Below are 26617 nucleotides of genomic sequence, written 5' to 3' on the forward strand. Positions count from 1 at the left end.
AAATACTGTTTTTATTTCCTGACAAAATGACAGGAGCTTTGGGTGAGGAAACAGGAGACTGGTGTTGATTTTGGCAAGGCTTTTAACACTCACAATATTCTTTGGTCCCAGTTTGGATGTGGCAACCTGAATGGACAGACAGTAACAACTGGCTGGATAATCAGGCTCGGAGGTCAGCGATTAAAGGGTTACACTTTACGTAGAGGTGGGGAACAAGTGGAATACACAGGGCTCTGTCCTAGGACCTGTACCCTTTAACACCCTTGGCAGTGACCCAGAGGAGACAACACCATACTTTAATCAGGTCTCCAGATACGCTAAGGTGGGAGGACCAAGTCATACACTGAACAGCAGGGCTGGCATCTAGGACCACCTCGTGAGGCTGGACCTACAGGAATAGTGTGAAACTCAGCAAGGGCAAATGCAAAGTCCATCACCTGGAAGGAAGAAGCTCATGGACCAGTCCCAGTTGCGGCCTATGTAAGGAGCAGCCTTATGAAAAAGGGCCCAGGAGCCTCATCAGACAGCAAGCTGAGTGTAAGCCCACGGTGTGCTGACAGCAGAGGGGTAACAGACAGCATCTTGTGCTGTATGAGCAGGAACAGAGCCAGCAGATCCATCCCAGTAGTTACCCTTCTTTACTTGGTGTCTGTTATGCTGCTGCACCTAGAATAGTGCGCCTAATCTTATCCCCCCCAATATGAGAAAGAAAGATTACATCACAAAATAAAGAGTGGGTTATGTTATATGATTACACTGATATGACCAACCGTATTATCAAGTGTGAATGATGGTCCAGAATATGTTGTAACTCTCTCTCCAACTTCAGCAGCAAGCACTGGTGAATCTTGAGACACTTGAGAATCCTGGGACTGGGCTGAACACAAATGTAACAGAAGCAATAAGGAACAAAAAGAGCTTTTGAGTTCATAGTGAGCAATGGTTTGTGGCACACCAGAGGGCAGTAACGCTCCACTGCTGCTTGCCTCACCCTTCGGGCCATCATTAACCACTTTCTTCTCACCTACAACACACTTTTTGCTCCACTGTACAATCAATTTCAGCAGAAATCTGTGGTTCTCCTTGATGAGCCTTCCTAAAATTTCTAACTACTTGGACTGTTCTCTGAAGAGCAGGCAAGAAGAGCTCAAAATTTATGCTCTGGCTTTGCAGAATGAAACATGGCTTTGCTCCTGTTACTGTAATAATTTCATTAGGGTGGGGCAATCTTTTACAATCTACCATTACAGTGATTACAAAAAAAAGCAGACATTCCAAGTAGATCAGTGAAATCAGAAACACCAAATTACTGAAGTACAGCATGACTATTACCACGGAACTGAATCACCTTCGCCATAATACTCTTACACATAAAAATAAGTAATATGAGTATCTGTGCAAAAAAAGCACCACAGCAGCACCCAAAAAATGCAATTTCTGCATTCAGTGCTGACAAGCACCTCCAAAGTCTGATAATTCTATGACTGTAGATTAATTGTCACAACAACTCTAAAATATGTATTCTTATTTCCAGGAATAATTTTCAAGAAAGAAGTGCTAAGTGTGAAACCGAAATGAAATGAAGTGTTTTCTCCCAACTCTAAGAGGGCTGCTAGTGACAGAGACATGAAGATAATCACATCTGGAACACTACTCACAAGAACCACTAAGGATGAATAAGGAGAGACCAGCATATTGACATGTAATGAAGGAGAACTGTGAAAGAGATGTATGTATCAAATCTAGTCACTAGTTTCAGGCTCACTTACTAAGGAAATTAGGCTTCTGCCATCAAACTGTCCATTTCATCTGCTGGGTTACTCTGTAATTCCCAATTAAAATTTGGATTCTGTTAGCCAGTTCTAACCAAACTGGATTGGAAAGAATATCAAATGTCCAAAGTTCCCAAAAGTAATTTTATCATGCATTAGGGGCATAGTACAAGAGAGCAGTTTGGATCTTAGTCTCACTGGTGTCACTTATGACAACATCACTTTAGCAGTTACCTGCCCTCTCTGGCTGCAACCAGCTGATCATTTTGTGGAGCACTTGTAACCACTCAGTACTGAGCACAGGGATTCATCCTTCCCTAACCACAGAAATACAGAATCACAGAATGCTAAGGGGCTGGAAGGGACCTTGAAGAGCATCTAGTTGCAAATCCCTCTGCCATGAGCAGGGACACCTCCCACTAGACCAGGCTGCTCAAAGCCCCATCCAACCTTGTCTTGAACACTTCCAGGGATGGGGCATCCACAACTCTTCTGGAAAACCTGTTCTAATGTCTCACCATCCTTACAGTAAAGTCCTTAAGACATTTTACATTCAAACATATCTGCATCTAAATTTTAGAGGGTTGAAGCTATCTTTCTTCCTGGAAGACAGAAATACAGCTAATTATAAAAGTTTCTTTAAAAAATACCTGTTATTCAAGGACAATCTCATATCAAAGAAAAGTCACCTGTGCTGATAAAGCATCCAAGAAGATTTACCAAGTTTACCTTTTTATCTTCAATGTTTACTTTGAAAAAACATGTGAGCAGTGATTAATAGGATTTGTGCACATCTATTGGTTCTGTAATCATGAAAGCAGTGCAACTCCTAAGTTGTAGAGCCTTACATTATGTGGTCAAAGGTAGAAACCACCAAGAATACAACTTCAAAGAATAAGGTCAAAGATCACACACACAGAGCACTCATTTGCTCTCACTTTTAGAGACACAATTACACCTTGAAAACATGGGAAAACTGCAAACACATCCTGGTTAGAATCAAGTAGCAAAAAAATGTTCAAAAAACCAAATAAAAAATAATCAAAGTTACTATCATAAACAACAACCTAAAATGCACCTTAAATTCTTCCTTCAGAAACTTTAAAGCACAAGGGACTGTAGATTTTCTTGCTGAAATACCACAACAGTTATTGAAAGTATCACAGGGAGCCTCACAGCCTACAAATTATAAATATATTACTGGCAGTTTGGTTGTTGAACTGCTCAAGAGAACAATCCTCTTACACAAAATCACAGAAAGCTTTGGGGTTTTTCTCTTTTAATATAGATGTTCAAATAAAGTTTCCTAATCCTCTTACATAAACTATTTCACTGGTCATATAATACTCTCTAACGTAAAAAGACACTACACCAAGATATTTTATATTAATTCAAAAACAGCGGCTCTAGCAATGCTTCCACGACTTACTCAGAAAAATACAAGCCTTTTCTTCAAATATTGTTAAAGGACAAAATTCTTCAGTGATAATTTAAGTTTAAATATAGATATACTTCAAAAGGACAATTCTGAGAAACAAAAAAAGCAGCTGAAAGAAAATGAGCTTGGATGGAATTGGAAATGATGTCTCAATACAAACTAAATGAACAGTTAAAGATTAGGGGCAGTGGTGAAATTTCTAGCAAAACCAGATATGTACTACACAGCTGTACTGCTTGTAACGCTGTGCATATAAATGCTGTCAAGTTTCTGAAAACTCCTCTGCAGCTCTAGTAATGTATTAATTCATTTTAAATGGATACTGAAAACTGTCCTGGACCATGCAACACTGTCACTTTGTACTCAGTTTCAAATTCCTTTAGTCAGGGTTTTAGAAATTTTGTCTAACAGTTCCCAGCAAGGCGGGCATAATATTTTTCAATTATAGTGACAAACAACTGCATTTTAATATGCAGTAAACTTGAAGAGAAGCAAGTTGCATTTGAAGAAGCATTGCAATTGAAAGTACTGCAGCCTTTGAGTTAAAAGACTGGAGAGACAAGCTAGATTTGTATAGATTTGTTAGTCCAATCTGTTGACAAACTCAGTAGCCTGTTTTCTTTGTTTACCTAAGACTAGCCATCTTAGTCCCTTTATAAAGCCAGCCAAGTTACCCATAACATGTTTAGTAGGTTTAAACATCCCTGTAACAAAATTATTTTGAACATTCCCAAACCACTTCAACAAAAGCTTTCTTGATAACTGAACAAACTGTTTTATTTCATGGAATCAGACTTTGTCACAGCTGGACAGAGCCTATCCTCAAAGGTGTGATGTCCAATAAGAGCTCTTAATGAACACATGGACAAGAACAGAGTTGAAGTAATCCTTACATTATTGCAGTATTGTTCCTTTTGACATACTCAGTGGAACATGTAAAAAGTGTATAATGACTACTAGAAAAGCCAAAGCAGAATTGACCTGTCTGGAATTCAGGCAGATCAGACCCTTGAAAATTCCAAGTGTCTGGCTCAACTCCAGCACTGTGCTACTTTCACAAGCTGACAGTCAACACTAATGCATTGTAAGTTGGTAGACAGAACTTCCTAATAAAACAAGAATTGCATATATAAAATAATTACCTCTCACTAAGCAGGGCGATAGGACACGAGGAAATGGAATGAAGCTGCATCAGGGCATTCAGACTGGACATTAGGAAAAGGTTTTTCATGCAGAGGGTAGCCAGTCACTAGCACAGGTTCCCCAGGGAAGTGATCCCAGCACTAAGCCCAACAGAGTTCAAGGAGCAGCAGGACAATACTCTTAATCACATGGTTTAATTTTAGGTAATCCTGTGAGGAGCAGGGAATTGGACTCAGTGATCCTTATGGGTCCCTCTCAGCTTGAGATATTCTACAATTCTCAATTTTCAAGTCTGTCACACCTAATAGATTATTCTTTCAAAGTTGTTTTTTGAGCTTGATGATGACCTCAGCCTTCTATTTTTTGTCTCAACTGTATTTTTAAGTAATTTCTTATATGCACTAATCTTTCAGTGGACATCTACATCATCATGTTAACACTCCAGAGTTCTTTTTAAGCTTTAATTTCCTTTTTGTCAATACAGGGAATCACTGGGTACTGAATCAGGAACACCAGTGGTCTTTGTGGTCTGCTCCCACCTGCTAACCTTTACAGACAATTCTACAAGTTGAAGATAAAAAGCACATGCCTTGGATAAGAAACTGTTGACTAGCAATGAACAGTACTGCAGTGCAGACTTGTTACTAGAATGGTAAAAAGTAAATAGTAAAAAAAGATAAAAACCTCAATCGTTCTGAGACATGCTTATTAAAACACCCTTTTTTACACTTAAAATTCAACAGCATTTAAATAGCACCGCATGTCCTTTTAAGTCAGGTCATATTCTACAAATAAACAGCAGTAAAATCAGCACTGCTGAAAGGAATTCATGTAATCCCTCAAAGGAAGAGGATTTCCTCACCTGAATCATATGAAGTTTCAGCTGCCATCATCAGCAACTCTTGTAATAATCTCCCTGATGGTTTAGTTTGCCTTGGACTTCCACTAGAGGTTTGTTCCTCACAGTTTGTTATGCTCAAGGGTAACCTGCTCTCACAAAAAGTGGGACTGTAGCACTTCACATAAGCAAATTCCCCAATGGTTGAAACAGGGGAAGGTTCTCCACCAGCAGAATCTGCTTTATCTGGATTTAAAATATTTGTAATCAGTTTAGGATAGAAAGGAAGTGTTTTGCACTTAATGAGGAACATTAAGATGCACATTCTACGCTACAGAAACAACCGGCTGAATTTGTACAGTCTCCATTTTAACTAAATTAGCCCCACCAGGTCAGTAAACACTTTTGCATCACAGTCTAAGAATTATACAAGCTGAAAGATTATACAGGTCATACACTTATCAAAAAATAATTTCTAGCTCTTCCAAATTATTTCTTCCAAAAAAATTCAAACAAATTTTTCCACACAGCAAATCCACCAAAACCTTCAGTAATTTCTCCAAATCCAGAGGTATTAGCTCTTCTCTGCTCTGGTTTAAAAGATTTCTTTTCTCCCCAGCCTGGACCAAACAACAGCCCTTTTTCTGGCCACCCAATCCAATAAAAATCCCAACTTTTTACTACCTATCATGACTAATGGTTTGATAATATAGGAATTCATCACCTGTAGATTGTGATAATGGGACTATACTGCTAAGTGTAAGTTACTAAACCAAGAGCTCTTAAGAAAATAAATATATTCTTCAATCAAAACCTTCACCAACAAAACTTGCTGTCTAATCAAGATACCAAATTGGTACAACAAGAAATAAATGTTTACATTTAGAAAACATCAGTTTGTTAATTAATGTTCCTTATGAAGAATTACAAAGACTGCATACAGACTGTAACAAATATATTTATAAAATGATAATTGCTTGTGTAGTTGCTCTCCAAATTTTTTATAGTGTTTTGAAATAAAAAAAAAAACAAACACATGCACACACAAAAAAACCCCAAAACCAACCAACCAACTAACCAAAAAAACCCCCAAAACAACAATAACAACAACAACAAAAAAAAAAAATTTCTGTAGAAACTTGATACTAAACTCCTTATTTGAAAAACCTCACAGTCACTTTCTTGGTATGCTCAAAAGCTAAACCTTTAAACACTATCCACCAACTTCAGCTATTATTTCATAATCAATCATCTCACAGATTCTTCAGGAAAGATTAAATTCCTCCAATCTACTTCTTGTAGATTATTACATATTTTATATATTACCTGCAAAAGAAAGGTTGCAACTCTTCGGTGTGTCTATCTCTGGTATAATACTAAGTTCATGTTGTTCCAAACCAAGCCCTAACTTGACTCTTGTCACAGGTGGTTTGGAAGATCTCCATTTCTGTTCTCTACAGAGAATTTTCTCAGATTGTTCTGTAAAACAAAGTTTTGTATGTTGCAATTAGATAGATAGATAGATAGATATATATAAAATTAACTTGGGGAAATTGAAGAAAACTCCATCTGAGCTGCAAAGTGATAAAAATTATAACAGAATATAACATACAGCCTTACCAGTTTGCTCAACTGGACCAATACACTGCGAAATCATTTCACTTCCATGAAATTTACTCCTGCTGCAGTTTTCTTGCTGGTAGTTTTCTGAGACTTTGAAAAAGTCAGTTCTATTAATCCAGTCAGGTTTTTGTGCCGCTGTGTTTTCTTCATTTGAGCATATATGTCTCACCTTAGAAGGGCAGGAGGCAAATGTATGTAAGATTATATTTATACTCATTTATCAAACAAGAATTTTCTTGTGTGTGTATTCCATGCAGAATAATATCGAACATGTTGAGAAAGTAGTTCAAGTATGCAAGATACCAGACAGATTTGCTTAGCTCACAGAATGTATAGGTATTTTACTTAGCTCTACAAACCTAATGCGCTAAAACACAATTATTTACATTTCCAAGACCTTTGTTAGGTTAGATCAGAATACTCAGCATTTAACAGGAACAATTTCTGAAAAGTCTGCTTTTAGTTTTTCAGCTCCTAAATTCATGAATTTTAGCTGCCTGGAGACTGAAAAATCAAAAGACAGGAAGTACAGGGAACAATTATTTTCCTAAAATACTTTCTGCTTTAAAAAAAAACAACACAGCCAAAAGGAGGCTTTCTAGAAGCTCAAAAATAAACTTCGATTTTTCTTCAGTTACTGAGAAAAAACTAAGTCAAGACTGCAGCTGCCAAACCAATTTCCTAGCGAGTACACACAAAGACATGCTTTAAAAATAATTTATTCAAGATGCTTATGATATCCTTTCAGGTATTGCTTAAGTATTTTTAATACAAGAGCTGCTTTTCACACAGCTGCATTTATAGAGATGAAGACTGTACCTGCAGGTATTTCGGACAATCTAACAATTTCAACAGGTGTTATGTTCAGAGACCAAGCACAGGTATTCATAGTATTTGTCAGACTGAACAACTGTGCTCTGGGGGCTTACAGAGAAGAACTACTGATTACAAATCACAAGTCCTAATTAAAATTTTGATTATGGTAAATCACCTAAAACTATCAAGACTCTATGGGATACTTTGCTAATTGCTAGCATTCACTCCTAAGCTTGATCACCTACTGGATGATTCCCCACGCAAAGCATTTATAAAGTTTACCTGCTTGTTCAAAAATTCTTTCAAAGCCTCTTGCTGTCTCTGCATCTGTTCCTTCAATTTATCTTGCTTCTGTAAAAGTACTTGTTCTTGCATTTTCTGTCTAGAAAGAAGAGCTTCTCTTTGTGCATCTAGCTTCTCTTGCAAGTCTTTCAAATACTTTTGCTGAGCTTGGATGCTTTCTGATGAGGCCAACACTCTGTCCCTTAAATTCAGTATACTAGAATAGTTTAACAAAGATGCATCTCCCGATTTTGATATCAAGAACTCCTCAACACTCTGGGCTTTAGATTCTTCATGCACTAAAGTCATGGGTTGAGAAAGACTGAAGGGTTGTTCAGGGCTTGTTTTGCTGGTGCTCTCTACAGATCCCTGCTGATGGGCCAAAGAATCAACTGAGGCTGTCTGAACTATACAAGATCCCTTTGTTGCTGGTATGAGTGGTATCTTAAGTGGAGGCTCTTCTCCAGCTTCTATCTCTGTTTGATGATGAGGTATCTTCTGAGAAGACTCTTTTAAGTGTACTGTTTCTGGAGACTCCAAGGAACCTTCTGCAGGCAACAAAAATCTAACGTGTTGTTGTCGGTGTGCTTCTAGTTGTGTTCTGATTGCACTGACATCTTTTGTGACTGACCCTGGAGGCAACTGGAACTGAGATGGTTCTGTGATGTGATTACTGGAGGTTTTGAACATTCCCACTTGTTCCTGTGAAGGACAGTAACACGGCAAGTGAAACTCTCTGTGCTTCAATTTCGATGCTTCTGGAAACTGCACAGGTTTGCCAGGACGAATATTATGTGTTTTCTCTTCTTGTTTCCGTGAAGATGGTTTTTCCAACACATGCAATGTTCCTGAAAGTGCTGGTAATGACTGCGCATATTCTTGGGCATTAACTTGTTCCAATGCCTGGTATTGTGTTGGTGGCACTCTTTGCCTCTGTAGGAGTGGTTCCGAGACAGGCTTCAAATTAATTGATTTTGTTTCCATTGAGCTCGAAGGTGTTGCAGAAGGAGATGAGTATCTGTGCTTCAGTGTATTCTGATACTCCTGTAGCTGCTTTCTAGCTGCTTCAATAGTCTGTTTGTGCAGCCTCAACAGAAAGACAACATGAATCTTTTCAGAGTGATGTAAAAAGAAGCATCAATTTCAATAATCAAAGAAATTCAAATTACTTTGAAACAGGCTTACATTTCATAATGGCATTTATTTACCTATTTTGCTGTAGAAGACGTTGTTGAAAGTTACGAATCATCTGTAAATGGCTGTCTTCTCTAGGACTCCTAATTTCTGATACAGTAGTATTTCCAGTCTAATCAAAATAAAGTAATTATAATTTTAATTTAATTTTGCACATACACAACTAACTCACAGAAGTCTATTACAGGAACAACCTTAAGCTGTATGTTCTTTCTCCTAAGTTTACAGAAGCCACTCTGTATCATCACTTGAAATCAGTGAGATTTCAGCCTGAGGCAATGAAACTAAAGGAGTTCCTGGAACAGATGGCCTACAGCTACAGTCTCTCTTGGCAAGTCGAGCATACACCATCAAAGCCAATGGTGCTCGAAGCAACTTAGCTCAGAGATAAATGTATCCAGCAAACTCAGGGAGCAACAATCCAATAGAGTTGCACTGCCAAGGCAATCAGGTACTCAGAGGAGTACAGGTTGTGCAAATGATTCAAGCTTTTCTATTAAAAAAATTACCTTCCTTCAGCATCCTCCATAAATTCCTCTCCTATAAGTATCTGCTTGAGATTTAGACAGACAAAAACATACAGATAAATTTTTTTAGTCCTTTTCTTTCATTACGATTTCTTTTTTCCTTCTTGAAAAGGTTATGACTACATGCATAATTATTATGTGACTCTAAAATACCTATTAGTACAATCTAAATAAACACATAGGCTGCCCCTGGGACTATGCATAGGTAATACAGTAGTCAGTCACAGAATCATAGAATATCCTGAGTGGAAGGGACCCACAAGGTCAGCAAAGTCCAACTTCTAGCCCTGCACAGGACAGACAGCCCCAGGAGTCACACCACGTGCCTGAGAGCATTGTCCAAACGCTTCTTAACTCTGTCAGGCTTGGTGCTCTGACCACTTGTCTGGGGAGCCTGTTCCAGTGCCCAACCACCCTCTGGGTGAAGAACATTTTTCATACTATATAACCTAAACCTCCCCTGACGCAGATTCATGCCATTCCCTCAGATCCAGTGATACCATGAGAAATACAAGCCTCTAGGTTAGAAAAAGAAGCTTTAATATGTACAAATTTCTGTTACAGCCTAAGAAATAAAAACTGTCTTAGTTGATATAATTTAAAATTGGCAAATAGCGTTCTTGATTTTTATTATAATAATAATTAAAAACCTACAAACAATTTTCTACAACTCTTCACCTTATGTTCCACTTGGTTTTGCTGATCTGTAGAAGGAAGACTGTGGTTTTGTACCAGCTGACCTTGCTCTTCCTCTTCTTTTTTTTTCCTAGCCTCCTCCAAGCAGGATTGCATTTGGATTTTCAGAAAATCAGCCTCCAGGCGTGCTTTCTCTTCTTCGATTTGTTTAAGCAAGGCCAGCTGCTCCTGTTTCTGTTGCTCTATTTTCTCATGCTATTGAAAAGAAAAACGAGGGTGAATCTCTAGAACAGAATGACAAAGAAATCAGACCCCTCATACACATCATCACGCACAACTTTGTTCCAAATTACAACAGAAATCCTATTGCTTGTGACAGGCATTTCCAAATTGCAAGAGGCCTTTAAAAGTAGTTCCAAAGTTTACAAGAACGATTTTATTTTACTGGTCCAATATTTTTAACAGTCCCTGAATCCTCAAATTACAAGAATGGATAAAATCAGAATCTAACCATTCAAGATATATATGATTTTCCAGAGACTACAAAAGAAGTCCTTTTCTTTAACTGACTTCAGAAATCTATATTGCATTGTACTTAAATGTACACATTTAAGTGCGTTAATTCAAGCCTTACAAAACTTCTGAAATAGCTTTGAGAGCACTCCATAAACCTCTGAAGTAGTTTGTTTATTTTGAATATTGTTTATTCTCTTTCCATGTACCTATCAGCTACAATTCACTTAGATCCACGCAGAGCAACAGCATATATGCTTTTAGAGTGGAAGCAAAGAAAAATTTCAAAGCACTGGCAAAGATGAAACGGACAACAGCCTTTAATGAGCCAGTCTGAACAGGGACATCAGGAAGAGAAATGCAAGAAAAAGCTGGACCGGAGAACAGTTAATGTGGACACAGTAAGACACCTGATCAGGTGCAAAGGGGGAGCAAATGAATGTTAAAGAAAGTAGCCAGTTTCATAGAGGATTTGCGGTTGTGGTTTTTTTCCAAAATATTACTATTTTGTCAAATTTTCATTTCCTTTACTCCTGAACTTAAAACCCTACAATTTAATTCTGCACTAAGACCTAAATTTCAAATTTAATTGATAAACCACCATATAGCAGCTGGTAGGTCTCTAGGGGTACAACAAAAATATGATACATATAATGAAATAGTACCCAAAGTTATTATTTTCTAAATATAATAAATGTATTGTTTCCAGAGACACAAAAAGCTTTCTGCATTTGTCTCCTAGTTAATTTTTAAAAAAATGACTCAAGGTTTGTACGTTTTTGCTGTTTGTATAAACACAACCCCTTAGACTTTCCTGCAGTATTACACAGGGTTAGTAAAGTTTTCAGTTGTCTATTGTTGACTATATCTTCCCTTTATAAAGCAAAGGTATTAATGTACAATTGGGATTCTCATTTAACCACAAGGTTACATATTTTGCCTATAGCACTTGCTAGATTTTAAGAAACTGGGGTTTTCCACTCTATTCTAAATTCCAGCTACAGCTTCATTATTTTTAAAAAGTATAGCAAAAGTTACAGTAAAATTTTAACTGTTAAAAGCACCTATCACTGCTGTATAACCTGAAGCATTTGAAAGTCTTCTGTAAATTATGTTTTTTACACTATAGCTGAGATAGTAATAGGTAGACACACTTACCCACTTCTGTCTCTCCTCTTCCATTCTAATTTTAGCTGCCTCTTCCATTCTGATTTTAGCTGCTTGTTCTTGAGGATGGGTTAGAACCGAATTTTCATCTGCAACTATATTTTCCAACATAGAGTCTAAAACACACATTATTTAACTGTAATGGCAGTCAGAAAGAGCCTTGGATCTTCTTTGCATCTGGCTTCACAGTTACCCAATATCTCTAAAAAAATGCTTAAGCTGCTCTTGAAAATATCTCCATCCCACTACTCTGCCTGTCTCCATAAACTAGAAAATCAGGTTTTTATATTATTTAAGTCTTTAATGGCCCTTTATCACGTGTCTTTGAATATACAGTAATGGCCCATCTACAGTGGGACTGAAGATGACTTCTAACAGATTACTTGGGAGCCCAGGTAGCAAGATCATCCTGAAGAATCAAAAGCCACACATTAACCTCTTAGAACAGAGAGGGTCTAAAACTGGCACTCTCAGGGCAAATTATCTAACATTTGGCTATTGCACAAAAAGCAAGTCTTAATCCTGTATTATTTGCTTCAAATAGCAGCACACTTTCCCCCAAGGCATGTTTTCACTCCTGCTGCACCTTCCAATCCCCAGGCGTTATGCTGGCATATCCATGTACGTGATTGAACTACATTTCTCTAGAGCGTTTTACAAAACAAGCACCCTACAAGAGCAAAAAGACAAAAAAAACTTGCCACAACTTGACCACTTCAGAAATCCCACTTGGCATACAAGATCACCAACCTCAGCACTAGCCTAACCAGAAGAGCACAAAGGATAAAAATGGCAAGTAACTCCAAGATGATTTGGCTGCCAAACAAATTGGAACGTCTAATTGCTACAAATTCCAATTTTACAAAAAGTCATTTCAGAATGGTGTCTAGAAGCAGAAAAAACCCACACACGCTCACGCTTATCTTGTGCATTTCTAGCTGTGACTCTCTCCAAAGAATTTGGCTTTTTTAGTTCAACAGGTACAGAACTTCAATGCCCAGTTTTGCACTTAGAATCCTATTCCTGGAGGCAAGCACCTATTAAAGCAGGGCAACACCAAGTGTGACAACAATTTGGGTGAGTCTTAAAAGACAGAAAGGTATTTTGGACATTTTTCTCCACAAGGTCTTAAAGGGCAAGTTGGACATAAGACCAAAAACCAAAACCTCTCCTATTTGTGGTTTCAACAAATCCACAATGCTTTGTGGGTACAGATAAGAAAACTGTACTTTCAGCAACATGCCAAAACACTAACACTGAAAGTTCATTTAACAGTTTTATCATAGTCCCCCCTTAAGTATGTACTACGTACCTTTGGCTTTACATACTGTATTTTTCTGTTGCTCACTGTCAAGTTCTAAATCATACAACGGTCTCTCTTCACTAGCAATTGTGCCTGATTCAATAGTCTCAAATTCACTTTGACTCTCTTTCTCACATTTTGATGTCCACTCCTCTTTTTGGCTTCTAATCTTGTTCAGCAATTTCTTTAATGCACGTTTTGACCGAGGTTGGCAAGTTTTTTCCTCTTCTTGATCTATAAAGAATATATACTATTAAGAGTTTTAGGTCATGAATATTTTCATTAAAAACCAAACTTTTTTCACAGTGGGACAAATAGTTCAGGTATATTTTTAAAAGCTTACCAATGTTTTCTCTTACCTGCAAGAGGGAAGCAGTAATTTGTCTTTGCAAGCTATAAAAAGAAAGGCTAAGCCAGTTGCAGTGTTTCACAGTCAGACTATTGCAGAAACAAGCAGTACTATCTCCTCACCTGCCTTCATGTTCCTGCCTTCTCCTTTGTAGTAGCACTGGCAACACAATGCACCACAGACCATAAACCAGACTGTGCCAACAAAGGGATATGGCAGAAACACTTGGCCAAGCAGCAAAGTTCAGTAACACACTTCTTGTTCACATCACATTACTCTGCACATGCCACAAGCAAACAGTACACACACATGCATCTCTTGCAGCCTACTCACAATATGGAGCAACTCAATCACAAACCCGAACATAAAGGACAATCAATAAGTAGACTTTCATACAAAGTCAAGCTTAAACTCTGAAATATTTCAAAACACAAAATGGAAAATAGTTATTTAAATTCATACACCAGGATCATTCCATAATTTATACTAATTATATTGGAATAATTATGGCTACTAATAGTGTAGTTCTCAGAACAATTAAAAATTATTCTTAGTATACTAACAAATTGACACATATTAGAAAAAGAAGTCATATTTTCATTGTTAAATTCATAATCATCAGGGTATTATCATCCATGATAAACATCATAAACCACTTGATACTGAAGTATTTCAGACACAGTAAGAAGTTTTACTACTTAAGAATTTTAGTTAATACTATTATCTATTTGATATATTGAACTAAATCTCTTCTGATATAAAAAGTTTAATTTAAATATGAAGTTTAGAAGTTTTACTTTCTGATTCACTAGGGACCTCCTCTTCTGTTACATGTTCTGATTCTAGTTGAATATCACAAGCAGGCTCTGGTTGACTCTGACAAGCAGATTCTTGCTCCAAAGAAATATCAAGATCATTATCTTGAACTCTGTCAGAAGGGGCTGGCAAAGGTTGTGGCTCAAAATGCAAAATCAGGTCTCCTTTCATGTCTAATTAAAAGAACACAAAGACACAGAATGATCAATTGGAATACAAAGCAAACAAGACCGCAACACTACACTCACATACAAATCCCCAAGAAGTTCAAATATCATTATCTTGTTTCACAACAGATTTAATCCACCTTTTTTTTGTTACCCAAAGTAGAAGATTCAAAACTGTTTAGATCATTAGCCATCTATTCATTCAGAAACTCCATAAGGGTTTCCACTGGAATATGCAGTCTTTCAAAATAAAAGTTGATGTGACAAAAGGCTCACCTTTACACAAAAAACAGCTCACAGGAACAACTACACAGGATCCCAGTATCTTTATCAAGGAAAAGACACATCCTGACCTATCTGCTCACAAAGCTGCCACTGGAGAGTTACCAGGTGGCCCAGGTGTGAAATCCCAGAAGAATACACAACAGAAATTCTGCCATGATCACCTTACCAACTAGAGGTGCTACTTCCTACAAGGGATGTGGGATACATGGGAAGATCACCTTAGGATTGTAGGCTTATACATACTTAGGGGAGGAACTAAAGGCAGGGAAAAGAAAGGATCAAGTTAGTCTGGGGAAGAAGAAATGTGTGGAAAAATACAAGAATAAGGAGACAAAATGAGACAGTCAGTGCACCTGTCTGGTCATGCACCATGCCTGACAGTCTGTCCTGTCTTCTCCATAAATTCCACTTCAGGCTGTTATCCTGGGTGAGGAACCCTGTATTTTGTATGCATGTGTGTGCACAGAAGTGTAAAGGCCAGCAACTGGAGTGGGGATCAAAAGTCACAGGCACACCTGCATCCAGAGCACTGCTAAATGCAGAGGCCATAAAGAGGGCATGTTACGTAGGTATGAGTATCAGGATGTAGTGACTAGCAAATCACTAGCCAGACTAGCCAGCAAGAATGGTAAGAGGCTTACAAGCTACATATGGAGTAGCTCGTAAGACTGGGTTGGATATTGGAGAGGCCAGGGGATCTATGAGTTGACAAGTGGAGGGATCAGGAGATCCAAGCATTCAAGCCAGCAACCAGTTAGACTGTGGGATCCTAAGAAACCTGTCAGCAGGTGTGTGTGCATCTCTGAGACAAGATGATCCAGGGTCAGCTACCGGGTAGACCAAGATTTTACTGTCAGTTCCCACAGGGATTCATAGCATGTGCATGTCTGTGCATATGTTCACATGCCCAACTGGGCCTGTGCAGCAACAACTGGAGTGGAGCAGCACACCTTGCGGATTCACATCCCCAGGAGCTGGCAACTTGGGAGACTAAGGATCAAGGGTCAGCTGCTAGGTAGAGGGAGTGTCCAAAGCTACTCACTGAGTGATCCACAGCACGTATTTGAGCATGTGTGCATTTGAGTGCATATGTGGATATGAGAGGTAACTGGGAGGCTACAGGGTCCAGGATGAACTGCTGGATAGACTGGGTGTCTAAGACCTGTTACTGCAGCATCCATAGCGTGGCAGACAGAGATCTGGGATGCAGAGGACAATTACTAGATATACTGAATGTTTAAGACTAAGTGCTAGAGGGATCCATATCGCACATAAAGACATACATCGCACTAACAGTCTTTCATCCTGATCAACCAGAGCAGTAAACAGAAAGAGGCCATTTGTGCTGTTCGTGTTTATTGTGAATGTTGTGTTATCTATGCTGGCCTGCGTGTACTGAAAGCCTGTTTGTGTGTGTACCTGCTGTAATGCACACACTGCCTTGCTGGACCTGGGACCAGGCAGCTGCAGCAGTCTCTCCTCTACTGGGTTACCAGATTCAGCAATCTTCAACAAATTACTTACTCTTGTCTTCACTGCACATTTCTTCAAATGCAAACTCCAGTTCTCTCTGCCATTCTTCTTTTACTTCCAGGCGTTTGTATGCTGGCACTAAAAGCTGAGGTGGCATCTGTGCAACAACCTGCCTTCTGCGCATCCGATCCATACTCTGCATTTGCTCCAGTTCTTCCAGTAGCCTTTCCCTGTCCTTCAAGTATAAAGAAGGGATAACATAAACCTTTAGTGTTCACATTCAGACAGTCATATATCAGGACTGACAAAATGCATCCCTTTGGTTACCATGATGTCTGTTTAATCCTTAATGTTCAAAGTTAATCCTATTCTAGGGAGAAAGTGCTTCCTCAGGAAAAGGCTGTATCTCACCTTTAGACACAGGAGTCATCAACACCTAGAATATCTAATGTTAAATAAAGGATCAGACTGTACACTTGTAGGTCAACTTTCCTCAACAAAATTAAATCTTCTACTTTACAAAGTAAACAAACTTCTTTTGGCAAGTTACTTTTGTTAGTATATACTTCAGCAATTGCTACTTTTTAAGATGTGAACTAAGTATTCTTTGGCACGCTATGACTATATATGAGACCTTTTAAAAAAAAAGTTGAAGTTTGGTGGGTTTTTGTTTTGGGGTTTTTTTCTGTTAACTTCAGGAGCATCATTAATATTTCCATAGTTCCCCATTTTAGTCTGGTTACTCATTCAGGGTCAATCATATTTCAACTGACAAAACAGGAAGTTTTTGCTATTTCTAGCCACCAAAAACACATGTGAAGGTAACAGACAACTTTTGAGTGTTGTTTTCGGTACAAAGACCTTTCCCAATAGTTCAGGTTTTCCCTCTTAAAGAAAACAATCTCACCGTTTCCAGACTTGCATGTTAACAGGCTTTAACTAAAACCTTCGAAAAGTCTTTAAAAAATAAAAAAGCCTGTTACCTCCTTAATAATAAACTATTTTCCCCTTGAAGTACAGAATAACTAACTCCAACTAAAGCTAATGTAGAAAAGTAGAACTCATCAGCTATTAAGAGAGTTTAGCTTGATTATTACCTATTGGTTAATAGCTGGTCAAACATTCGGATAACAAAAATTAGAGTTCTTTCATTCTCACTCCTTCCAGATGCCAAAAGAAGCAAACAGCATTTGATTTTTTTCTAAGACATTCTGCAAACTTCATTTAGTCCTTTAATTTTTCTCCTGTAAATGTATTCCTTTATTACACCTACATACAACTTAACAGTGGTCATTTTGATACTAAACCCAGGCATAACTACTTTTCCTACCTTGGCCAAGTGGACCTTCTTCAAGGCATGACTTCCTCTGAGATGTGCCTTTTCAAGCTGCTCTCTTCTCTCCCTCTCTGCTTCCCTGTGTAGTTCCTCCAAACGTTTCCCTTCTTCCTCAGCAGCTAAATGAGCATCTGGCTGGCAGTCAATCAATAGTTTAGTCCATGAAGTTCTTTGATAGTTTAAAGCATATGTAACAATAAATAAATGAATAATTCTGCAGCAAAAGCACTTTATAAAAGACATACAATGCCATATAAACACCCTTGAATGTTTATAACTCTCATTTGAAAGCAGGACCAAACCAGTTTTTTACCTTTGGAAAAGAAATGTGTATTTCTATATTTCATAAGTTTAGGCGTCCAAGTGTTCCAGTTTCAAGCTATAGTGGGGACGACCATTTGTAGGATTTATTTGTTATAGTAGAGTGGTTATTTTTCCTACATGGTAAATATAAATAATACACAGTAAAATGAATAATACAGTCAATAACACAGACTGAGTACTTCTACCCTCACGGTTTTGTTTTAAACAAGGGGAAAAAAAATCCAAAAGCATTTTCAAACTCTTTTAGGAACCCACAAACAATCTGCAATTTTGAAAGGAGGAAAATTTTACCAACATGAAAATTAAAAAATACTTAAGGAAAAAAAAAAATCATACCATGTAAGCAAGGCTAAAAAATTACCATTTTGGAATTTTTCATGACAAAGCTGAGCAAACTACATTATCCCCTGCTATTGTTTATATCTAGTCCTTCAAATATCAAGAAAACCTAAAAGTTTATGAATTAAAAATTCACGAATGCACTGAATAAAAAAAAAAAAAAAATTGAGACCTTTTCTTGTCTAAAACAGGCTGATCCAGAACAGGAACTCAGAATATGGTCTCACATTGCTAATAAAACAAACTGTTATTTGGTTTACTTTTCAAAAATCACCTCTAAAAACTAAGCTCTTGCTCCATCTCTCATTCTTCCAGGTCCTCCCCTTCATCTGATCAGACTTTGGCCTTTGTCTTTCCTATTTGGCAAAAATCTATTCATTGTTCCTTTTCTCCAGATTAGACTTCTACCTTTTAGGTAAGCTGAAACTGTTGACTGCATGAACAGACGAACACAAATACAAGGTAAAATCTGGAAGGACATTGCTAAGAAGAAGTGAAGAGAGAAGAGCAGGGTAATTGCAACTATTAATTCAGCGTAAGCCAAAAATCTTCCAATTTGGATGTTCAAATGTCATGCCAGTCTTGTGAACTCACCTTCTTATAGAGGTCTGTTTATGAGGAAGTGTCAGGTGTGATCTCCCAAGTGACTGAGCACATAACAGGCTTTACAAGTTTGCCCTAAGATTCTGTTTAGTGAATTGTGTAGCGGCTGCTTTATATAACTTCGTACCTTTAAACAAGTTCTAGAAAACCAAATAGCTGATATCCAGACACTATGCAATGTAGAGAAACTTATAAGGAATCCTGTAGCACAAATACTTGGAGTTAATCACCTGTTCTTCGTCCACTTCTCTGTCCACATAAGGTCCAGTAATATGGTAACGTGTAACAGAAAAGTTGCCAGAACCATAGGGCTTCACCAGAGGAATCTTTTTCACTGTCTAGGAAGAAAAGCACAACTACAGCTGTATCACAGAACAGTATCTCTAGCAAAGCAATTAAACAGAAAATACATGATCTGTAAAGTTAGATTATTATTAAAAGAAATTCACCCCCCCAAATTCTCTCCTGAAAATATTTTTGTTTAAAATTTATACATGTAATAATTAATAAACCACATCAGCACAAGGTAGATATAGAGGGCTTTAACAACTGAGAGCACTTAAAAGTCTTAGGCAAACTCCTCCACACAAATGGACATTCATCAGTGTCATGTTTCAACAGCACTAACTTAAAAGCATTTGAGTTCAACACACTAATAGAAATCCCACTTACAACACCTGTCACACTCACCTAAGAGCAGGGTTACCACTGACCCAAAATGTAATTACATCTAACAGCAAAGTAACAGTTCCCAAGTACAGACTTGCTCTAGGAAACAGAACCATCATGTCCAATTATTAGTTGACCAAAGAGCATTTTCTGTAACTTCACTGCAAAGTGTCAATTGATACAATGCTAAGTTGCTGGGGTTTTTTTTAATATTTTGGGTACACATTTCAACTCTTTTCTGAAAGTCTGAACAATGCGTGAGACCTTCCCTCTTCTTCGGCTTCAGCCTGATGTTCTCAGTACATAGGTAGCTAGGTTAGGTATTCTCAGTATTCTGTAGGACACGTGTTCCAGGGAGAGTTCTGAAGGATGCCGAGATTGAAACCAAACACCATTGAAAGGTCAACAAAAACCAATATTTATCATCAAGAGGTGGTCAACAAAACGAAAAAAACCAGGAGAGAGGAAGAAGGAGAAAAATAAGCCCTCAGTACAACTCCCCCAGTCACCCAGAAGTAGCTTATGAAGTTATCTTACCACCCCCAGAATGCCTAAAACTACCCATAGCAGAAGTTGCACCCTTGGAGTGTCGGCAGGCTCATGAGATGGCGGGTGTCTCCGCAAAAGGCAACATTGTCCTTTGATGTGAAGCTTACTTCTCCCTCCCAGCATGAGCTATCTGCTTTTTATACAATTAATTGGTGACATCTACCTGGGCAGGTGTGGCCAGCACCGCCCAGTTAGAGGCCTTCAGTCCCTCCCAACATCATGTAAGTGGTACCCCTACTGCGCATGCGTGCGTACTTTGGAATTCCCCCCGTGCTTGCGCGCTATACCTCAGGGGGCCTTTTCTAAATGAGTCTAGGGGCTTACTTCATCCTCCTCCTCTTCACTTTCTCCTTCAAATGCCCTTGGGAGGCGGTCAGCCAATAATAAGACACCAATTAACTGTAGTTTGTACCAAGCTCTTCCTCCAAGGAGGAAGTTCCCATTTATCAGTGCTTGTTTTCTCATAACTTGGCAGGAAAAAGATAAACTCTCACAGGTGGCTCAGCCAAACACAGACCAAACGTATCAACATCTAATTAAGCCCTGATGCAGACCTGCCATTGTAATTCTTTAACATCCCCTCCATTAATTTTCTCTCAGTTTCCTCTTCCTCAGATTTTTCCCTAAAAGAGATTCTGGTCCACATTAACTAAAACAGCAAGTTTCATAGCCTCAGTGTTTTAAAACTAACATAATTGCAAACAAATGCATACACACAAACAGTAGCATTAAGTCTCAGGAATATCTTAAACTTATCTCTGCATAAGATCAGGCATACAAATTTTAGTATTGATTATCACTTACTATTTTAAAAAGACTATAGAAAGTGAAGTCTTTAAATTAAAATCAAAGAATCACAGAATCATTGAGGTTGGAATAAACCTTGAAGATCATAAAGTCCAACTAGCACTGCCAAGTCCACCAAACCATGTCCCTGAGCACCACATCTTTTAAATATCTCCAGGAACGGTGACTCTACCACTTGTCTGAGCAGCTTGTTACAGTGGTTGACCACTCTTTCTGTAAAGGAATTTTTCCTAATATTGAGTCTAAACTTCCCCTGGTGCAACTTGAGGCTATTTTCTCTTGTCCTTTCACTTGCTACCTGGGGGAAAAAACCCAACTCCCACCTGGCTACAACCTCCCTTGAGGTAGTTGTAGAGAGCAAGAAGGTCCCCCTGTGACTCCTTTTCTCCAGGCTAAACAATGCCAGCTCCCTCAGCTACTCCTCATCAGACTTGTGCTCCAGACCATTCACCAGCTCCGTTGCCCTTCTCTGAACATGCTCCACCACCTCAATGTCTTTCATGGAGTGAGGGGCCCTCAACTGGTGAAACTAGTTTTAGCCTTCACAACAGAACTTTAGTAATTTTTTTTATGGTCCTTAAGTAAATGTGTGTTATTCTAGCAGGAAAAAAAATAGTTGCTAACTTTCTTAATCAATAAAAGACATAGAATTTTAGCAGTTCTACATTAACCAAAACACTTGTAGATACTGATTACAGCTCTGAAAACAGAGAAGTCCCATGCCTAAACCTCATTAGCCAGATCACCACCTGCTCGCCCTGCACTGTGTTACTTTCAGAACATACAATTAAACCTGCCTCCTGAATTATTTTAAAAATGTAAAATTAACAAATCAATACTTAATAATTACATGTAACCAATCAAATCTTCAGAATTTTATTCAAAAGCTAAGAAGACATGAGAATTATGTTGGAGGCTACAGTTTTCCAGTTAATGTCAAAAGCAACTGAGGCTGAATAAAATACTATACTCTGCATCAAGGTTTTGTAACTCCTCCCTCCTTTCCCTTCTCCCCCTACTGCCCTCAAAAAGCAAGGAATCTCATACTTAAATCTGGCAAAACTGGAGCAGCAATGTATCATGAAATAGGGGGAAAAAACCCCAAAATAAAAGCCACAACCCCAACTCTACAAATGCTATGAATACTCCATAAGAGTATAGTGACACTTCTTAGGGTTTATTTTCATTACATAAAAATCTAGTAGATCATATTAAACAAAATAAGTTTACAAGAACTCTATGACACTTGTTAATAAAATGGTGTTTACAGTTTAACTTCAGTTAAGTAACTCCTCATTTGGTCTAAATAAATATGGCCCCAATTCCTGAAATCCATCTTTCTGAGAACTAAAATTGTTTATGACAATAGAGTAAAAATACTTCTTTTGTAACTGGGCAAAGTAACAATAATAGGAGTATCTTCAGAAAGTGTTTCTTATATTCCCAGTAATCATCCAATGAACAGCTCTATTTTATAAAATTTTAGTCAATTTTCTTGCAACAAAGCATCAGTTTATGATTACAGTTATATTCAATAAGCTCCTTATGCAAATTGATTCAAGAAAGCAAGTGTGGTTATGCAGACGACCCTGTAATTTGCTGCAATTCACAGAATTTTAAAGTTAAGCAATTCAAATTCACTGCCTTTTCAGTAATGCATCTACAAGATAAAGCCCCAGATTTACCTCCCCCCAAACTAACAGTCAATATCTTTTGTTTTCTCTCTCTCAAAAGAGAAACAGGAATAAAATTTCTCATCTTTCAATTACTTAGCATTTTACCCCATGAAGTACATGGCACCCAACAACTCTTTGAAGAAAATAACTTTATTCTTCACCCTGTGCCCTCCCAGCAACACAGGCCTACCACAAAAGGATTAAAATCCATACAGATACAATAACTAGGAAAAAGTCTGACAGTCAGCCAGTCTTTAAATGAAACAAATTGACACACTGTGATATATTGAAACAGAGCAACTTCTTTCCTCAACAAAAACTCAAGATGTCTGCAGAATTACTGATTCAATTTGCCCTTATCAGAGCATGAACTTCATAAAAGAAACAAAACTCACACATCGTAGAAAATCCAGATGTTCGCAAACTCTGCTAAAACCAGTTAAAAATCACATTTGTTGAAAAGGCAAATAAATGACATTTGCTCATGGGTGGAAACGCACTAATTTTTTCACATTGATTTTAGGTAAGGCAGCTATGATTTTGCAATACTTAAACAGAGTACTGACCCAGACCTGTCATCCAACACAATCACAAATTCAATTGTACCAGAACCTGGGGAAACCCTAAAACAAACTCTAATGCTACCCTTGTGAAAAAAGACTAAAGAACGAGGAGAAAATTCTGTGTTTATAAAACAGAAGTAGAGATGCATTACTGATGTTGCTAGATAAAAAGTATTAAATAGTAACCACCATGTCATTTTAGCTGTTACATCATCTACAAATATGGAGGTTAACTGCAGTAACTACCTGCAGGGTTTTTTAAAATAGAATGCAACATAAGACACATCCTAAACTGCAAAAGTTTCTAGAAAGCAATGCTGTAGCACCTCATGCTTTTCCAACAATGCCAAACTGAGCAACAGAAACATCTGAAATGCAGGAAATAAAGACTCAAGATTTGGACTGATACGGATGTCATCTGCACTTCAGCAGATACAACAGGAACAACGTAGAGGAGAATGTTCCTCTACACATGGAACAATGTAGAGGAAAACAGCAGCATTAAGGAGTGTGTGAATTTACCTGAACTGTATTATACAGGTTCTTATTCCAAATGTTCTAAATTTCAGTATTGCATGTACTTAATTCACCAGAAATAACCCCAAACTTTACCACTGCAACACTTGCTTTAATCCTCATTCATATCCAACTTCCATAATATGAAATCCTTGGACAGACAGTGAGAAGACCTACGGAAAGCAAGTACTGAGGGATGCAAATGAAAGTATACAGATACTCCTTCTAAACATTCTGCAAACTGTGAGTATCAAACCTTAATTGGTTTTTCCAGATACAATACCAACCCCCATCATCCCGCACCCTAACCTGTACATAGTGCTGGATGTTGCTGGGAAAAGTTTTGATAACTTCACTGGCTGTGAGAGGCACAAGTATACTTCAATCCTTTCTTTCCTTTCCTTTTCAGTGGTCTGAATATCCCTGAACCCAATGGTCTGAAAATCCCTGAACCCAATGGTCTGAAACGGCACAGCAGCAAAGGCAACGCAACCTAAACTCTGCATTAATGAAGTTCTGTTAAATTAAACTTACTAAAAGAAAAATGTACATAATGTTCCTTCTGCAGCACAGATCTGCAATTCTACAGGAGCTTCTACACCTATGCAGAATCTCTGTAAAATCAAAGCAGCATGATGGAGGTACAAAGTTACCCCTAAAAAGGTTACAGCCTCCTCAATAGCCTTGGGTGCTGGTTTCCTATCAAAATTAAACAGCTTACCCTATATTTACCATTCCCTACAAGAACCAAAGAAATTGGAGACGAAAAAAACAACAAAAACCCCACAGCTAAAAAGGTAGTAATGTCTTTATTACAGAACTAAACAAAAAGCTATTTCTGCATCATTGTGACAGAAAGCTGAGGAGGTGTATACATGCTGAGAAAGATCATTGTAGAGTTTAATACCACTGTGGCTACTAAGTGAAAATGAGATAATGATAAAAGTTTAAAAACATATTAACCACAAAAATAAGATCTCAGATGACAAGAAATAAAAATCACACCTAACAAGAGATCAGAAGTAAAATACAAAGTCTAGTAGTATGAAATCTGCTAATACATAATTCATTAGTTCTCTTGTTTTTTGCTGAACCACTCTCCTTACAGTATGGAAATACCAATTTTAGATATCCTGCTGCGAGGAGTAAGACCAGTAAACAAATCATTACATTACATGGTACCCTGAAATTGTGATCACTAGTGCATCATGGACACATACCTCAAAAGGACGTGGTGGAGGGGGTGGCAGGCTTGCAACTTTGGCTGCTCTTTGTCTTTCCACTTCCAGAGCATGTTTACGTGCATCTGTTCGTCTTGGGGAAAAAATAACAAACATCCCACCAAAACAAAACAAAACAAACAAACAAAAAGAAGCAAAATTATCCAAGCAACAGTGAGAGCACTGTACAAAATAAAAGGCAAACCTAAAACCAAACAGATTTCGATGTACCTGCACTGAATGTTTGAGACATAAGGAAAAGAAAACTGAAAAGTCACGAGAACTTGGCTGGAAGGCACCATTAAAAATTAATTTCAAGTAACGCAAAAATGTTAAAACACATAACCTTCTAAAGAACAGTGCAAAATCCCTGTTTTCCACTTCTGCAGGAAGTACCCATGTCACTTCACCAGATTTTGATTGCTCAAATGTAGACAAAATTAACTATTTAATCAACAGGTCTCAGATCGACTCAAGCACAACTATCCCCAAAAGGACACGGATAATTTTTCATGCCAGCTCAATTTTGGTCCAATCTGCTTAATAAAAAAATCCTAACAAGGAAGACCATGACTAATGCAATAGGTCTTTTTCTTCAAGTGGGTAATTCTTCATCAGGAACTGGCCTGAGAACATTTCACTTCATGTCACTGAACAGCTGTCAGCCAACAAGCTTGACTGAAAATGGCAACACAGGGATGAAAGCTCCCCCACTCGTGGAGAGTCTATAAGGCCAGTTTGTATGCCAGACATTTTTGTCTTGGTTTTATAGCTACAGTTCTTATCAAAATCCACAAGCATTGTCCATGACCATTAATTCTCTAACCCATAAAATTTCAAGTATGAAAAAGCTCCAAGCATCAAAATTTTTGCCTTTCACCTTGTGACACTGTAAAACACATTCTTAATAAAACTAAACAACTATTGCATACCGGGCTTGCTCATGAAGTAATTTTTCTTTCTGGTACTTCTGCTCTTTCAGAGCTTTTCTATGTCTCGTCTCTGCTCTTTGTTTCCTTTCTTCTGCTTGCTTTGCCAGAGCTTCTAAGTCAGGTTCCTTAACAATAAAATATTGTAAGCACTTAATACAAGATTTTACTCACTTCTCATACTGTCAGTGTGATATTTCAAATTACGTATTGCTGGTAAGAAGCACAAGCTACAAACGACTTTCTAACTGTATTAGGGTAAAAATAACTTTTCTTTTTCTGCCATCTTTATTCTCTTCCTCTCTACCACCAACAGCAGCAAACCTGCCACATTCCTCAGCCAATTTAACCAAATATTGATGTAGAAACCTTAGCTTCTCTCTGCATCAGTTTGATAAAGAGGATAATATAAATATAGTTACATATATACACAGCTTAGCAAATGCGGACTGTGTAAAAAAATTGTGTTACTACCTTTCAGTCATTAACTGCAACAGTCATGTATCAACAGAAACATTTCTTTATTGTTAGTTCTCTGTTTTTATGACATTGCTTCCACAGTCTTTCACAAACTCACCCATCCTAGCACTGGAAAGGATTTTACAAAGAAGCTGATTTAAAGACACAGATATGGAAAGGCATAATGCTATTTTACTTGTGTTAAAGATCCTGACCAATTCAGGAAGTAAGCTACTTTGCAAAATTCATGTAAGAAATCTGTGGGACGACTGGCTGATTTCTATA

At 37.9% G+C, this 26617-nt stretch overlaps 1 protein-coding gene across 7 annotated transcripts in view; it reads right to left on the minus strand.

The window, feature by feature from the left end:
• The window catches only part of CEP295 (centrosomal protein 295), a 44414-nt gene that overhangs the window by 12818 nt on the left and 4979 nt on the right, over nucleotides 1–26617 (minus strand). For 4 of the 7 annotated variants that reach the window (XM_027645470.1, XM_027645226.1, XM_027645308.1 and 1 more), the window contains exons 4-18: nucleotides 25877–26001; nucleotides 24945–25038; nucleotides 19175–19282; nucleotides 17673–17813; nucleotides 16394–16577; nucleotides 14399–14590; nucleotides 13262–13486; nucleotides 11941–12065; nucleotides 10312–10524; nucleotides 9121–9218; nucleotides 7913–8999; nucleotides 6812–6983; nucleotides 6518–6670; nucleotides 5216–5437; nucleotides 771–877 (exon numbers count right to left, since the gene is read on the minus strand). In XM_027645470.1, the coding sequence (XP_027501271.1) occupies nucleotides 771–877; nucleotides 5216–5437; nucleotides 6518–6670; nucleotides 6812–6983; nucleotides 7913–8999; nucleotides 9121–9218; nucleotides 10312–10524; nucleotides 11941–12065; nucleotides 13262–13486; nucleotides 14399–14590; nucleotides 16394–16577; nucleotides 17673–17813; nucleotides 19175–19282; nucleotides 24945–25038; nucleotides 25877–26001 (3246 nt within the window). Of the gene's footprint in view, nucleotides 1–770; nucleotides 878–5215; nucleotides 5438–6517; nucleotides 6671–6811; nucleotides 6984–7912; nucleotides 9000–9120; nucleotides 9219–10311; nucleotides 10525–11940; nucleotides 12066–13261; nucleotides 13487–14398; nucleotides 14591–16393; nucleotides 16578–17672; nucleotides 17814–18615; nucleotides 19151–19174; nucleotides 19283–24944; nucleotides 25039–25876; nucleotides 26002–26617 lie in introns of those variants that run through there. The other 3 variants (XM_027645392.1, XM_027645545.1, XM_027645708.1) reach the window with 3 other exon arrangements.

This window comes from Corapipo altera, unplaced genomic scaffold, assembly GCF_003945725.1.
Source record: "Corapipo altera isolate COAL_440 unplaced genomic scaffold, ASM394572v1 0, whole genome shotgun sequence".
In the NCBI taxonomy this organism is placed as follows: Eukaryota; Metazoa; Chordata; class Aves; order Passeriformes; family Pipridae; genus Corapipo; species Corapipo altera.